The 14,107-nt window shown below is 41.9% G+C and overlaps 1 protein-coding gene across 1 annotated transcript; it reads left to right on the plus strand.

Moving 5' to 3' along the window:
* The first annotated feature begins 152 nt into the window (after positions 1-152).
* On the plus strand, positions 153-13,810 carry FKTN (fukutin). The gene is made up of 9 exons (XM_082300944.1): positions 153-284; positions 1,570-1,629; positions 3,528-3,731; positions 5,153-5,430; positions 6,172-6,304; positions 7,902-8,031; positions 9,140-9,273; positions 9,500-9,627; positions 12,671-13,810. The coding sequence occupies exons 1-9, from the start codon at positions 180-182 to the stop codon at positions 12,882-12,884; spliced, it is 1,386 nt and encodes a 461-aa protein (XP_082157070.1). The 5' UTR covers positions 153-179; the 3' UTR covers positions 12,885-13,810.
* The last annotated feature ends 297 nt before the right edge of the window (positions 13,811-14,107 follow it).

The raw sequence follows: 14,107 nt of genomic DNA on the forward strand, positions 1-14,107 counted from the left end.
TGGGGGGGGGTCTCGGGGTTGGTGACGGAGAGCTCCGTGAGGGGGGATTTACGACAGCAGGGTGGGGGGGGCCGGGCGTTTTACGCCGTCGGGCGGCGCTTTGCGGCGGCGCTTTCCGGCGTGAAGCCGCATCACGGTGAGGGCGGCCGGGCAGCGGCTCCCGGAGCGCCCGGGCGCTGATGCAGAAAATCAACAGGAACGTGGTCCTGGCGCTCCTGTCGCTGACCAGCCTGGTTTTCCTGCTCTTCCAGCTGTGCTATTACAAGTTCTACCTGTCGCAGAAGGTAAGAGAGGAAGCGCGCTGCCCCGCGTCTGGCTGCGTTTCCCCGCCGAGCGCTGTATGGGCGTTTGTATGTATTCCGGAATTCTGCCTCTGCCGCCGGAATTCCCTGGAGCCGCTGGGAACGCCGGCAGGGTGGGCGGGGGAGCCCTGGCCGGTGTCTGGTGTCACCGGTGCAGTCGGGTTTGTGTTCCCAGCCTGGTATCCAAGTCACTGTGTCAGCCGGGGGCATCTTATTTTCTCCTGGAGGGAATGATGCCCCCGCCAGCTTGGAGCCGCCACGGCTTTTAACCCTCAACTCTCGGTGCTCGGTGATTTTTATTGACACCGAAGTCGAACCGAGCGCTGTCTGAGGGCTCTGCCGAAGGAAGACAGCATCTGCTGACTGCAGGGTTTCCGACACTGGTGTTGCAGAGAGAAATCCCAACTTTTTCTTCAGTCGTCTTAGCGCTTTGTGACTCAGTGCTCTTAATGTGCCGGATGTCACAGACTAAATCCTGCTTTTATAGCTGGAATGCTGTTTGCTCCTCTTTTTATACCTGACCTGGAATGTTCAGGCGGACGATTTTCGGTAACAGCAAAAGAGGTGAATGTTACAGTAAATTAAATCCTCTGCTGGCTTCATAGTTTACAGTTGCAACCCCGACTCAACAAAGGAACTCCCTTTATTTTTACAGAAGAACCGTGTGGGTTTCAAAGTGTCCTGACTTGGTTTTTGGCTTTTCTTTCCTTATTAAGTGCAGTCAATGTCAGAGACAGGTGCTGCTGCAGCCTTCGACTTCCTTCTCACCGTTTCTGATTGTTAAAACAACAACTGAGAAATTCTTTGTGCTTTTGAAAAGCCAGAAGCTGAGCCATGAGCTGCCTTGACTCTCACGTGAATATGCTGTCTTTAAAACTGAGCTGTCCAGGATTACGCCTGGAAGGACTGAGGCATAGCCCTGCTGTCTTTGCCCCTGTGGTATTTGCCTGACAGGGTTTGTCATCCTTCTATTTTACATTTACTGGCACATTGACTTGGAAACCTGAGGCCTCACCACGCAATCCTTGCATATCTGGAGGTCCCTGGGGCTTGTGTTGTCCTTCTAAATATACTTAAGCCAGAGCAGTTGTTTATGATTTCACATTCAGTGCTGTAGCTGAGTGACCAGAGGCCTAACCCCAGCCATAACCATAAAGTGGATAAAGCCCCTTGAATGTAATGTTAAGAAAGCAAGGATTCACCCAAAATTTTGGGTTTCTTTCTCCCTTCTCCTCCCCTTCTTATTATTTTGGTTTTTTTTTAATAGAATGGAGCAGCTTTTTCCAAAGTCAGAGGAAGCCAGTCAGGCCAAGACAGCACTCGATGGGTATGTACAGTGTCACGGGTTCATGCAGCTCTTCCACAAGTCTCTGAGAGAGAGAACTCGCTTGGAACTGCCAGTTCAGGGTCCAGTTCTCTTCACTCTTCACTGGGCACTTTCTGCTTTGAAAGACAAAGAGATACACTTCGTAACTTTGCTCGGTAAAGAGAGTATCAGAACATCAGTGTAAAGTAAACTTGAGAAACAGTTACAGCTTCACAACCTTTGCCAGTGCAGTGCTCAGTTGTGTTGTTAATGTTTCTGGAAGCAACACTTGTTCTTTCTGAGACAGAAGTGTTGATCCAGGGTTTTGTGTCTTTTCAGACTGACTATGGGAAAGATTGGCTGGTTTGCCATGCAGCTTCTTTGTTAGTCTGAAACGGTCCTGGGTCGCCCCGTCCTCCTTTGCCCACTCCAGGTGTTTAATCTGCTCACTGTTCTGTGTTGCCTGCTTGTGCTGGCTCGTAAAGCTCTTCCCAAGCAGGAAAAAGTCACATTTCATCATTTGCCAGCTTCTGCATTCCAGCCCTCATGACCAGTGCTGGGAGTGCCATTAGGTGCTTGAAATGGGATCTATTTGTTGTGTCTTGCTTCCGGCTCGTGAGATTGAACGCCCACCCTGGGGAATCAGAAGCTCCGTTATCATATTTGTAGTTAGGGCTTGTTTGGAAACACTTTTGCAGAAGGCTTTTGTTAACTCATCTCCCAGTGGACAAACAGCACAGATGGTTAAGGAGAAGGATGTGCTGGGAGCTGGCTGCCTTTCGGATTGGATGCAACATGATAATGTTGCTAATTAGCAGAATGGCCATTTAAAGGCCTGGTTTCTGCTGAGCAAGAGGGAAGGTGCTCTGGTTAAGAGCTGTCCCTGGAAATAATCCAAACTAGCTGTTCTGTGGACGGCTTGCTTGTGCCAGGAATGCCTTGCTACTCTTGGAGGTGACAGCCCTTGGAGGTGACACCCCTTGCAGCTGCCTACCAGGTGTGAGGTGTCATGCTCACAGGGGGCTTCCAGTCTGTGGGAAGAGTTCTCCTAAAGGTTTAACTTGCTCTTCTGAGGTCATTTGTGACAAAGGATGCTCCATGATCCTGCCAGGGACGTACTGCACTCCAGGCTTTCCTCAGAGTCCCTGCAGTGATGTGCCCAAAATAATAAATTTGAAGACATTTCTCATGATGACTTGGCATCAAGGTCATGTCTTTCTACCATTATTTATGTTTTTTGACTTATTTAAGTTTCAACTGAAAGCATCTGTTTTCTTGGAGTATTGATGGCTTGGGGAAGGGGAAGCAGGTACTTTAGCCCAGTTTTTTTTCCTGTTCATCAGTCTGGTGTGTCACAGAAGTAATATGAGCACATCCCTTACCTTTCAGCTCCATGTAGCTGAAATCACTGTGAGGGTGGCCTTGCTTCTGCCTGTACTACACAGGTAATGCTGCTGCCAAAACTCTGTTGTTGACCCACATCCTGCCCTCGTGTTTTCACATCTGTCTGAAGCCAGAGCTTTAAAATCATTAAATTTAAATTTCACAGTTGAATACATTTAAGTAGCAGGGTGACTGTGACTGCTGTAAGTGGCTTCTGTGTACCATGGATGTTTAAATGTGCTTGATTAATGTTCTGCACTGGACCAAGTTAATAGCTCCTTGCATCAGGCACAGAACCCTTTTGCTACAGCTTTTAACACCGTATGCAGTGTTGAGTGCCCTGGGTAGACCAGAATCCAAATTCTGTGAGGCACTTGATCCTACCTTCTCACTCAGTCTCACAACTGTTCGTGGAAGTGAAGTGTACACTCAGAGGATGTGTATTGGGAGATAAGATTTCCTTCTTTCAGTGGGCTGGGGTTTCTTTCTGTTAAAGGTTTTAATGCAAAGATGTGTTTCTGTCCTCTGTCAAACAGCACGTGGTTAGGAAGTTCCTAGGATTAATATCCAGTCACAACATTCCAGTGTATTTGATCGATCCTTTGATTCTGGGACTGGTTGATAAAGACATTGAGCAGATCAGAAGCTCTCCTGATGGCCCCAGCCCGGAATGCAAGTACTTCTGTGCTCCAAGAGACTTCACTACGTTTGCACTGCTGGACAAAACATGGAAACATGAAGTAAGTGCCTGTCTTCACATTTGTGTATTTTAATGCATTCAGCTGTTCTTTGATGTTGTGACGTATTGCTTTCATGTTTGAATGCATGTGGTGGTAATATTTTAGGCAGAGGGATCTATGTTTTGAAGTAAAAGTTACCCATTTACTAGCCTGGATACAGTAAGAGTCATTTATAGCTAAAAGTTTTTAGAGGCTGTCTGCAATATTCAAAAAATCACTTGTAGTAAGAGTCCATGCCAAAAGGAAAGAAAGAAAGGAGGAAAGAAAGGAAGGAGGAGAACCTTGAGCCTACATGTAATGTAGGTGCAGCTGTTACAAATCTGGAGTTTGGGGACTTATGAAGAAGAAAATGCAGGTATTGATGTGACAAGTCTGGAAAAATTATCACAGTCTGCTGGTTTACATTTCTTTTAGCACATCCTTGTACTTAATACCATTTCACTCAAGGTGTTGGTATCACTGCTGCTCTGTGGTATTAGGAGATTTTTTAATGCGTGTGTTAAAAATAGAGCTGTAGCACGTGATGAAGGACAAAATTGAATCCAAGATTATTTCATCAATTAAGTGTAGTCTGGAAATATTTATTAGATTAATTTATACAGACTAAAGATACCAGTGGTAAACACCTTTTTTCTTCTTTTTTTTTTTTTTTTTTTTTTTTTAAAATTAGAAAAAGCAGAAGACATTGAAATGGTCTGTGACTATTTTACTGAAGAACTTGAGTGAAGAGGGGTGTCACTTGGGACCTGATCAGGCAGTTGTTTTGCTCATAGCTGTGAAGGAATTCAAGAAACTGAGAATAAAGTTGTGTGGCAGCACACTGAGATAAATCCATCTCCCCATTGCGTTGTGTCTCAGTGATAATTTCTGTATGATTCAGAGGAGAAGCTGATATGCTTATACCAAACATTTCAAGAGGGGAAATGGAAAGGTTCTTCAGATGCTGACTGCTTTTCTGTTTTTTTTTTTAATCAGTCAGAATTTAATTCCCTTTATTTGTGGAAATATGAAAGCCTGTTACCTAATGCAGCGTTCAGTGTTTGGCAAGATTTATATTTGCCCCACTAAAGAAGGTTTTGGAGTAATCATTTTTGTATAGTGGTGTTGGTATTTAAGGACTTAGGAACACCAAGTTTGGTAGAAGAATAATTGCAGAGAATAGTTTGAGAATGCAGGGTAGGGTGCAAGGAACAAACCCAATCCATGCATGGCTTACAACCTTTATTTGTTGTTTTACTGGTGTTTGGAATTGCTTGTGGCTGCTGGTCTTCAAGCTCTTAGAAATTTTTGATTCATTTGTGCTGAAGTCTGATTAAAAAGTAGAAATGGGGAATGGTGTGAGTTAATAATAAGCATTTAGCATTCAATTTTGGTTTCTCTAATCTTTAGCCTGCTCTGCCTCCTGCCTCTCCCATTTTCAGGTGGGCCTTTTTAGAACTGCTGAGAAGATGGGGTTCCAGTGGCTAAAGATCATAAACAAGGACCCCCGCCTGGATGGGATGGATGACCTGTCTGGGGTGGAAATTCCCTTGCACTACATATTCAAACTGGCATCCCATGCCATTCACCTGGTGGTCTTCTATGAAAGGAGTGGCAATTTCCTCTGGCACGGACCCCTGAGACTCAAAAAACACATGGACAGAAAGTTTGTGCCTTTCCGGAAACTCCACTTTGGTCGCTACCCTGGAGCGTACGAAAAGTGAGTTCACAACAGGGGAAGGAGAAAGTCATCATGGCACCCCCAAAATGACTTCCTTTGTGTGTAAAACTATTCTCTTTCCTTAAGTCAGGTTATAAAATTCAGCTCATGTGGGATTCAGACTCCAAAAGTGCAGGCTTTGAGAACATCGTTTCTGAGAAAATGAGGAAAGTATTGAGACATTTCACAGGTCAAAAGAAATCTGTTAAACTTTTTCCCTTAATTTGATCCCATTCTTTCATCCTTTTAAAATGTGGAATCTGTATGGGTTATGTGCCTACACGTTTGAAGTAAACTGTGTAAGCTGTTAAATAATCCCACTTCAATCGTTATGAAGGCTGAACGGCTTTTAATTTTTAAAAGCAAATAGCCTCAAAGTACAGGGTAAAATTTGATTCTTAAGTGCATCTCAAACAACCAAACAGGCTGAATTTTAGAAAGCACTGAACAACATCTTTGAACAAATTCAAGTCATGAGTCAGTAAAGCGATCAGTGATCTGACAGACTAACTTGGGGTTTGGAGGTGTAGGAGTTCTTTTTAAACAAAATTTTGAAACGTATAGGGAATTTGTTGAAGCTCTTGTTGCTTTTTTTGTTTATAATTGGTTTTGGCTGTATTTGGACAGCGGAATCACTGCCAGTAGTGTTCATTAAGACTATAACCCAAGTTAAAGGAAAAAGTGCCGTGTGGTTTGTAAAGGAATTAAATGGGGTAATGTATTATCTTTCTTTCCTTGCAGGCCAGAACTTCTGCTTGTTTCCATTGATGACTTAAAAGTTCAAATTCCAAAAAATCCGTCCAGTTTTCTAGAGGAGATGTCCCACTCTAGATTTCTTGAATGTAGGTACAGAGAAGCTCGGGCTTTCTTTCAGGTTAGTGGTAACCAGGTGGTGTCTCTGAGATGAAATGTGTATTTTCACTGTTTGACTCAAACCTAAGAACAGCTCACTGGTGTTTTTTGACCTGAATGGGTCAAAAATGTTCACATGCACAAAGTTGAATACAGCCCTTGATTCTGTTCCAAAGAGTTTGCTAAGTGGTAATGAAAGCAGAACTTTACCTGGAGATCATGGCTTTTTCTTTTTTTCACTTGTGAGCACATTTTTTTCCAAGAGGGAGCCAACATATCCATAGTTCTTACATACCCTTACTGTTAAATGGATCTCATGTAAATAAAACTAAGATCTTCTGTATCTTCATGGCTGAAAACTTTCCTTATGGCAATCTTCAAAGTTTTGAGTAGTGTTTCATTTCACATTTTTTGAGCCATGTCCTGCAGTTCCATATTCCTCGTTTAGCGTATTTGAAATGGTCACATTCCAAAGTGACTTATTTAGCTGATTTTCTGACTGTGTAAGCTAATGTTTTATTCAGATAATTATTTTTAGAATTTTGCTACCTGATTTAGCAGATAGAAAAGTCTCTGCTGCAGTGTGGGGAGCATTTTGTCCTAACTTGAAAAAGGCACGAGATATAAACTGACCAAGAGTTCACAGTTAAGACTGCAGAGTTAGAGTCAGGCCACTGAATCTGAGCCATCTCTGAGTTCATGGAAGGGCGAAAAGGACACTGGAGGCTCCATTCCTCAGTCTTTCAGGTGCTGGGGAAAGGGAGGACCACTCCTGTTCAGTCTAGTAGGCTGTAGATCCCTGTTTGTGTAGCAGGAGGGTCACAAGGGCATCCATGTGTTGTCCCTTCATGTGCAAAAGACAGGAAAGTATGTTCCACTTCAGTCTCCAGGCAGAAATCACCACAGGCAGAGAAAATGTGCCCATAAATGTTTTTTGAACTTTGCTGGAGCTTTGACACTGAGATAGGCAGCTGGCACCTGTTTTGAAAAGTTCATTTTGGCTGCTTGTTGCCCTAAAGCTCTTAAAGGAATCCTTTACAAAGCTGCGTGGTTGTTCCTTTGTCAGAACTGGTCATGTTTGCCCAGCCTCCCGTGATGGTTTTGGCTTTGCATGGACAGCAGACCTTGCTGCAGTTGCGTCTAGAAGATTTTTGTGTTCTCACAGTTTCTTCTCCTTGGCAGTTTCCCGTAAAACTTAACACCCAATTCTGTCACTTGGTGGCGCCAAATAAATTGATCATGGAGTTCTGGAGGTTGGAAAAGCCTTGATGTGCTGGCAGGGACTGAATCTGCCCATGTGTTCCCCTTGGACTTCGGGAATTTACTTCAGCATATGCAGAACAAGGGCTCACCCGTGTTGCTGCCAAGTGCTGAGAATCAGTGTCTAATACCTATTTTCTTATTCTAGTCTACTGTTAATTTGCATTCTGATGATTTGGAAAAAAAGGAAAGTTGGTGATTCAGAGTTTTGATTTTAACTTGTCATTCCAGTGCATGTTCTGAAGATGGGCTATGTATGTGAAAACAGGTATTAGTTAAATAAATTTTTAAAGATCCTTTTCTCCTAGGACGGTGAGAAAAATGAAGCGGCAAGTAACTTCCTTACTCTTGCCTTGCAGCTGTATCCTGATGATGCCTCTCTTGATGCAGTGGAATTCAGGAAAAAGGCAAAATCCTTGCTTCATCTGGCTGCCCTGACACTGAATAACTTGGGAGTAAAGTTCTGGCTGAGCAGTGGAACGTGTCTCGGTAAAACATTTGTATTGTGTTGCGTTTTTAAACTCATCTGAAACTTTAAACACTTCATCCTCCGTTGCTTGTGATGTCAGCAGAGGCCAAACATACTGGGTTGGAAGGTAATAACTGTACTGAAATAGGCCTTTTTGCTCCTGAAAAAAAGCTTTTTCTTTAGAAATCTGGGCCGTGGAGATGCTGGGCAAATTTCCAGTGAAGCATTTGGTGTTGTTAGCAATTACCTGTGTTGTATTCATCACTGCTGCGAAGTAATCAACAGTTCCCTAATTTGTGTGATGTGGAATTCACTGAAGTGCCAGTTGGAAAACGCAATGATGAGCACATATTTCTGCTGTCCATGTACACTCTAACCCTGTTTTACTTCCCATGCAATTTGATGCTTATCACTGACTTCTAAAATACAGTTTACATTCATTTACTTTCTTTAAAAAAAAAACTTTTAATAAAATAGTGCATTTGAGTAGGTAATGCAAGTTTTCGGTTCTGCTGAAGGTAGAAGTAGTGTCTTATCACTGGTGAGGATTCCTTTGTTATTGAAACAGTTTGTGAAAACTCGTGTGTGCACATTTGGCTTGTATTTATTTAATCCTAGGGAATATAATTTTCTGAATGAGCAGTTACTAAAAGCTGCCTTAATGAAACAGACAAAAGGGTGTCCCACTTCTTGTCTCTCTGCTTTGCAGTGGTGACTGAAAGATGATTAACATTTTGGATGCAGTATAAAACAATAGTTGCAAATCAGAAGCACAGCTGTGGCCGTGTAGCTGTTCATTGCTGATTAGTTTTGGGCCCAGATAAAGAATTTTTTTTTTTAATATAAATGCATCTAAATTAGAAAACTGAAGGTATTTTATATTTTTTTTCTCTTGCATTCTTGGCTTTCTGAGAGGAGAGAGATGACTATAAGTGCAGTAATACTTGTTTTCTTTGATGTGATTCATTCCATACTAAAGAAAGGCAGAAGTCTTGTTTATGGCCTCAGCCAATGACTTCTGCCTGGTGATCTTAGGACAGTTCATTTTTGTGTTGCTTTGGTTCTGTTGAATTCATTTTCCTGAATTAAGTACTTTGGGATTTTGCTGGTTTATTTTTTCCCCCACAGGCTGGTATAGACAGTGCAATGTCATTCCTCACAGCAAAGATGTGGATTTGGGAATCTTTATAAGGGACTACAAAGCAGATATCATTCCAGCCTTCCAGAAAGCAGGGTTGCCACTGAAGCACAAATTTGGCAAGGTACATAGATAATGAACATTTTACTCCGTGCGTCTTTCTGTAGGTTTGTAAATTTGAGTTCAGTTGCAGAAGTGTTTAAAAAGTTTAAAAATAACGCAGAATTAATGTGTTTTCTTCAGTTAGAATAGAAGTCATCCTGTATATCTCATGAAAATAAATTTTGTTTTCTGCTGACAAATTGCTTTGTGTTTTTATGTTAGATACAGTGTGTATTTTTGTCTTCCAGGTGGAAGACAGCTTGGAACTCTCCTTTCAGGGAGAAGATGATGTGAAACTTGATATTTTTTTCTTCTATGAAGAGGATGACCACATATGGAATGGAGGAACTCAGGCCAAGTCGGGCAAGAAATTTAAGTAAGAGCTGATTTGTACTACTAATAGGAAAGAAATTGAACAGGCTAGTTTCTACTGATGGCATTTTGTGTGCTGTTGCCTAGCAAAGTCTGTGCTCTTTGTGGAAATGTGGATGTCAGAGGGGAATCAGTGGAGATTCTGCACTCTGAGACCAGTGAAGCAGAGAGAGAACAGTCCTGTGCCTTACTAGAGAGTAAATGGCAGATCTCTTGTGAAATCAAGAGCAGGGCTGGTGTATCATGTATCAGGCAGATCTTATCTGACTGTGACAGGCTCCCAGTTACATAAACACCCAAGATGAGAAAAAGTCTTTAAAACAGTGTTTATTGCAAAACCTAATTTTGCAGTAGAAGATTAATCCTTCTGTCTTGATGAAGAAATATTACGGCAAAAAGCCTCAACTCTTCTTGCACAGTAAAACTCACAATTTGGGATTTTGAGGTAGCAATTTGGAATATTGGGTTGGCTGCAGTGTTGTGACAGCAAAGCAGATGATTCCTGCAGGCCTTACTTTTCATGTTCTGGAAATGGAATTTTGAATAGGATCCCATGTTTCTTGTTTTACCCCTTTCAGTATTAAATCAGCAAACAAGCTTCCTAATCGACTCAGCAAACTGAATATACGTTTTGACAATTAGATTTATTTCCATCACCCAACTTCACTCAGAAGGAGATAGCTGCAGACTAGTTGAAAACCTTGTTGGCTTCTATAGGATTTCATTATCTTTCATATTTTGCTTGAAATGTATTTGTTCATATATAGCTAATGAGAATTTAGTGAGCACTGTCATCCAGTTGGAGTTAATGTCCAAATCCTTGTCTTCATTATCTTTGTTCTGAAGTGATAAATAAACACTGGGAAAGATACTTTGATAACCAGATTCAAAAGGCACATTTAGAAATGGACTAAAGGAAGAGCTCTTGGAATATCCCCACAGAAAATGTGCTGTGTAGCAGAGTGTTTTTTTTTTTTTTAGAATACAGCAGCAGTTCCAGTTTTCTTGTGTGATGCTTTCTGAAAAGCAATCTGATCAATAAATTCCTTTCCTTTTCTTTGTGCTTCTGTTGCATTTAAATTGCCGTTGCTGTTTCCATGCCAATGGAGTTGACATGCTCCTTCAAAATTCCACTGTAGCATCAAACCTTGGATACTTGAGAGATGTTTTTCCCCTGTTCCTTTGGTAATGACTTGTCCAAGGCATGAGATTAGGGGGTAAATGTGACCATCTGCTGGACTCCAGCTTCTGTATCATTGGATATTACAGCTCTTTTGGAACTCCAGCTTTCACAAAACTCTCTCCTTTTCTTGTAGCTTCGTACTTATTTTTGGTGGTAGCTTTTTAAAAGTACCAAACGTGGCTTTCTAGTTCAATGAGAATCAGATAACAACTTCGCTTAGGCATACCATTGTAAGGAAGCCAAGCCTGTTTTTCTGAGCTGGTGTTTCTTAGTTTAATGCATACAGAAAAGGAGCAGGAAAAACTGCTTATTTACCACCATAAAGGCCCTGAGCCAGGACAGAACGTAGCTGTTCAGAATCCTTAGCCAAGTAATGCGAAACACATCCTCAGAAAGTAGAAAAGAGATCCAGCTTTTGTTACTGTGAGATGTGAGAGCATTTGGCATGATTAATCTGAATATGTGCAACACCAGAATGACCCTCAGTTTCGCTCAGTCTTCAGCCCTATTAGAATTTTGGAGGGAGGCAAAAGTGAGGAGGTCAGTCAGAAGAGAAGTGATTGTTTGGTCATACTGAATTCTAAATCCACTCTAGCAATTTAAAAGAAATCTCACCAGCTGATTATGTAGTAGAGATGTTGATTGCTACTAGATCGTCATGGAGAAGGGTAGGAGTTTTCTTCTAAGATTAAAACTGAAAGGTAAAAGATGTTTTCTTCAGGAAGTTAAATATTTGCACAGGCGTACTTTCTATACATCTAAAAGGGTGGTGAACTAAAGCATTTCTCATAGAGTCCCTAAAATATTTCTCAGAGTTATTTTTAGCCTCTGTTTCCTTGGAGAGCTGGTGTCTAACCCTCACAGTCTGGCTGTGTAGTTTACATTTATTTCCATGTGCACAAACACTTCCTCAGCATTCCTGACACAAGCATATGCGTCCTCCTGATATTGTCTTGGAGTTGCAACAGTTGAGGCTTCTTGTTTGCAAAATTAATACTGGACAGTTGCATTCTCCAGCAGAAAATGAGTATCTACAAAAACTGAGTCTGGGAATCAAATCCACACTGTTTGCTTTAATCCTTAAAGTGAGTTAATTCTGTAGGTTTTTAACAGAGAGGACTTTGTGTAAGAGTTTAGTTTAACCAGTAGTCTCTGGATATATATACAAAAAATGCGTGATCACTTTGTTCTTTCCCTCCACTTAAGGCATAAAGCAAAATTATTTTATTTTCTCATATTGTTTGCTCAGACCTTAGAAATAAAATTAACTTCATGCTTGCGAGAACACGGAGGGGGCAGTTCTAGTTCATCATACAAATGCACAAACCTTTTACAAAAGGACAAAGCGCTTATGGTTTCATTTTAACCTGTGAAAAGGAATTTCAGGATGACTTTTTTTGTGTGTGTAAGTCTTCAGAGCTTCAGAAGTGGGAGTGATCCTCTGCAGGAATAGTAGGTAGACTTTGGTGTTGTTTAGCACCTCAACTCTGATACTTCTATAGGATGTCATTCTGGAGAAGCTGTGAAATTTACCTGTGAACTGCTACTGCTGTAAGCATGTATCACCCTCTTGACACCTTTCTATAAAGGGTCACTGTTAAATCCCGTTTGTAACTGGCAGGGCCTAACCTATAGGTGGCAGAATGATATGAACACAAGCAACAAAAGAATTAGAAATGCTCCTTCCTAAGCACACGAGGCAAATGTTCACCCGTTACTGTTGATAACACCCTTGTCCACTGTGTAGGAGAAAAAACTGTATAAATGTAACGTGGCCACTCTCTGCAGCTGCTTGCTTTCTCCTTGAGCTTAGAGATGCATTCTAGTCTTCTGCCAGTGACCATGCCCTTTTGTTCTGGCACAGGTATCTCTTTCCCAAGTTTACTCTGTGCTGGACTGAATTTGTGGAGCTCAAGGTCCATGTGCCCTGTGAAACCCTGCAGTATGTGGAGGCCAACTATGGCCCAGAGTGGAAGGTGCCGGTGAAGATGTGGGACTGGAAGAGCTCACCCTCCAATGTGCAGGACAATGGAGTCTGGCCTGTTGATGAGTGGGATGATGTCATCCAAATCTACTGACCCCTGGCTGCTGACAGAGTCTGTCACCAGAACTGTCACTTTGTGATTTCCCAGTGCCCAAAGACATTGACATCTGTTCCCTTTGTAACGCCTTGTGTGTTTCCTAAGGAGACATTTACCTGCCTTTGCTTAACAGGTATTTTCTTCACCTTCATCGTGCTTTTTCCAGGTGGTTAAAGGAGAAGATGAAAAGCAACTGGAGGGAAGGGAAGCTGAAAGGAAAGCTGCTGCACAAAGGGAGTAGAGAGGACTGCAGTGGACTTATAGGCAGTTGACTGTTTAAATGTAAACAGTGGCCAGGTGGCTTCGACATCCCTGGGATCATCAAAACCTTCAGACTGTTCAATTCTCAAGCTTGAGAGAAGGTTAGGATGGGAGAATCTCAGAGAAGTTCCTCTTTTTTCAACGGAGATTGTGTGACTGTTTAACTTCAAAACACCAGAGTTACGAGTACCTCAGATGTGCTTGATTTGAGACTGATACATCCCTACCATGTGCAAGGGGTTGCTTTGGGGAGTGGAATGTTTCTGTTGCACAGGAGCCATGGGACCACCTGCTTTACATCTAGGAGGTATCTGGTAATGGTGTAACACTAAATGAATGGAAGGAGAAACTATCCACACTGGACATATTTCAATTTGCTCTTTTCTTCTCTAAGAATGTGAAGGTGCATGCTGCTGGGATGGCTTCCCCATGAAAAAAAATAAAAGTCTGGTTTAATGTCCCAGTTCTCATGTTCTCCCTGTAAAAGGTTTGGCTGATTTTTAGAAAATTACAGCTATCCCTGCTTTCCTGCAAGTAGGTAGAAATGGGGGTTATTCATAGTTTTCTGTTTCACAGAACAGAGGCTTCTCTCTAAGGAAAAGGAGAAATGTGTACAAATACCAACTGTTCATGAAATTTGCAGCAGCAATCCTGCCAGTCCTGTCAGTTTCAGTTTCTCCTGCCACTGAAATACTGGAGTAAATTATTCAGCTTCTGGCAACAACTTGTCAGGCTGGCTCTTGGAGTTGCATGGTAACTTTGTTAGCTCTGCCTGGTTAAGAAGAGAGAGATGTAAATTCCTGCTAACACGATTCACTTGCTAAAGTAACCATGACATCATAGGGGATAATTTCTCAGGTAGAATTTTTTGGTACTTTTTTCTTGAGATGGAAAAAAAAAGAGAATGTCCTTGTGGTTTCCATGTTCATAACTCTGTTGTCCTGAACTTCGCAGTGTAA

Source organism: Coloeus monedula (genome assembly GCF_965178545.1).
Source record: "Coloeus monedula genome assembly, chromosome: Z".
In the NCBI taxonomy this organism is placed as follows: Eukaryota; Metazoa; Chordata; class Aves; order Passeriformes; family Corvidae; genus Coloeus; species Coloeus monedula.

Bases quoted from the DNA above. Each gene is read 5' to 3' on its own strand.
- FKTN (XM_082300944.1), top strand. From the start codon at position 180: ATGCAGAAAATCAACAGGAACGTGGTCCTGGCGCTCCTGTCGCTGACC. The intron at 285-1,569 runs GTAAGAGAGGAA...TTTTTTTAATAG, and splicing joins AGTTCTACCTGTCGCAGAAG to AATGGAGCAGCTTTTTCCAA. The intron at 9,274-9,499 runs GTACATAGATAA...TTTGTCTTCCAG, and splicing joins TGAAGCACAAATTTGGCAAG to GTGGAAGACAGCTTGGAACT.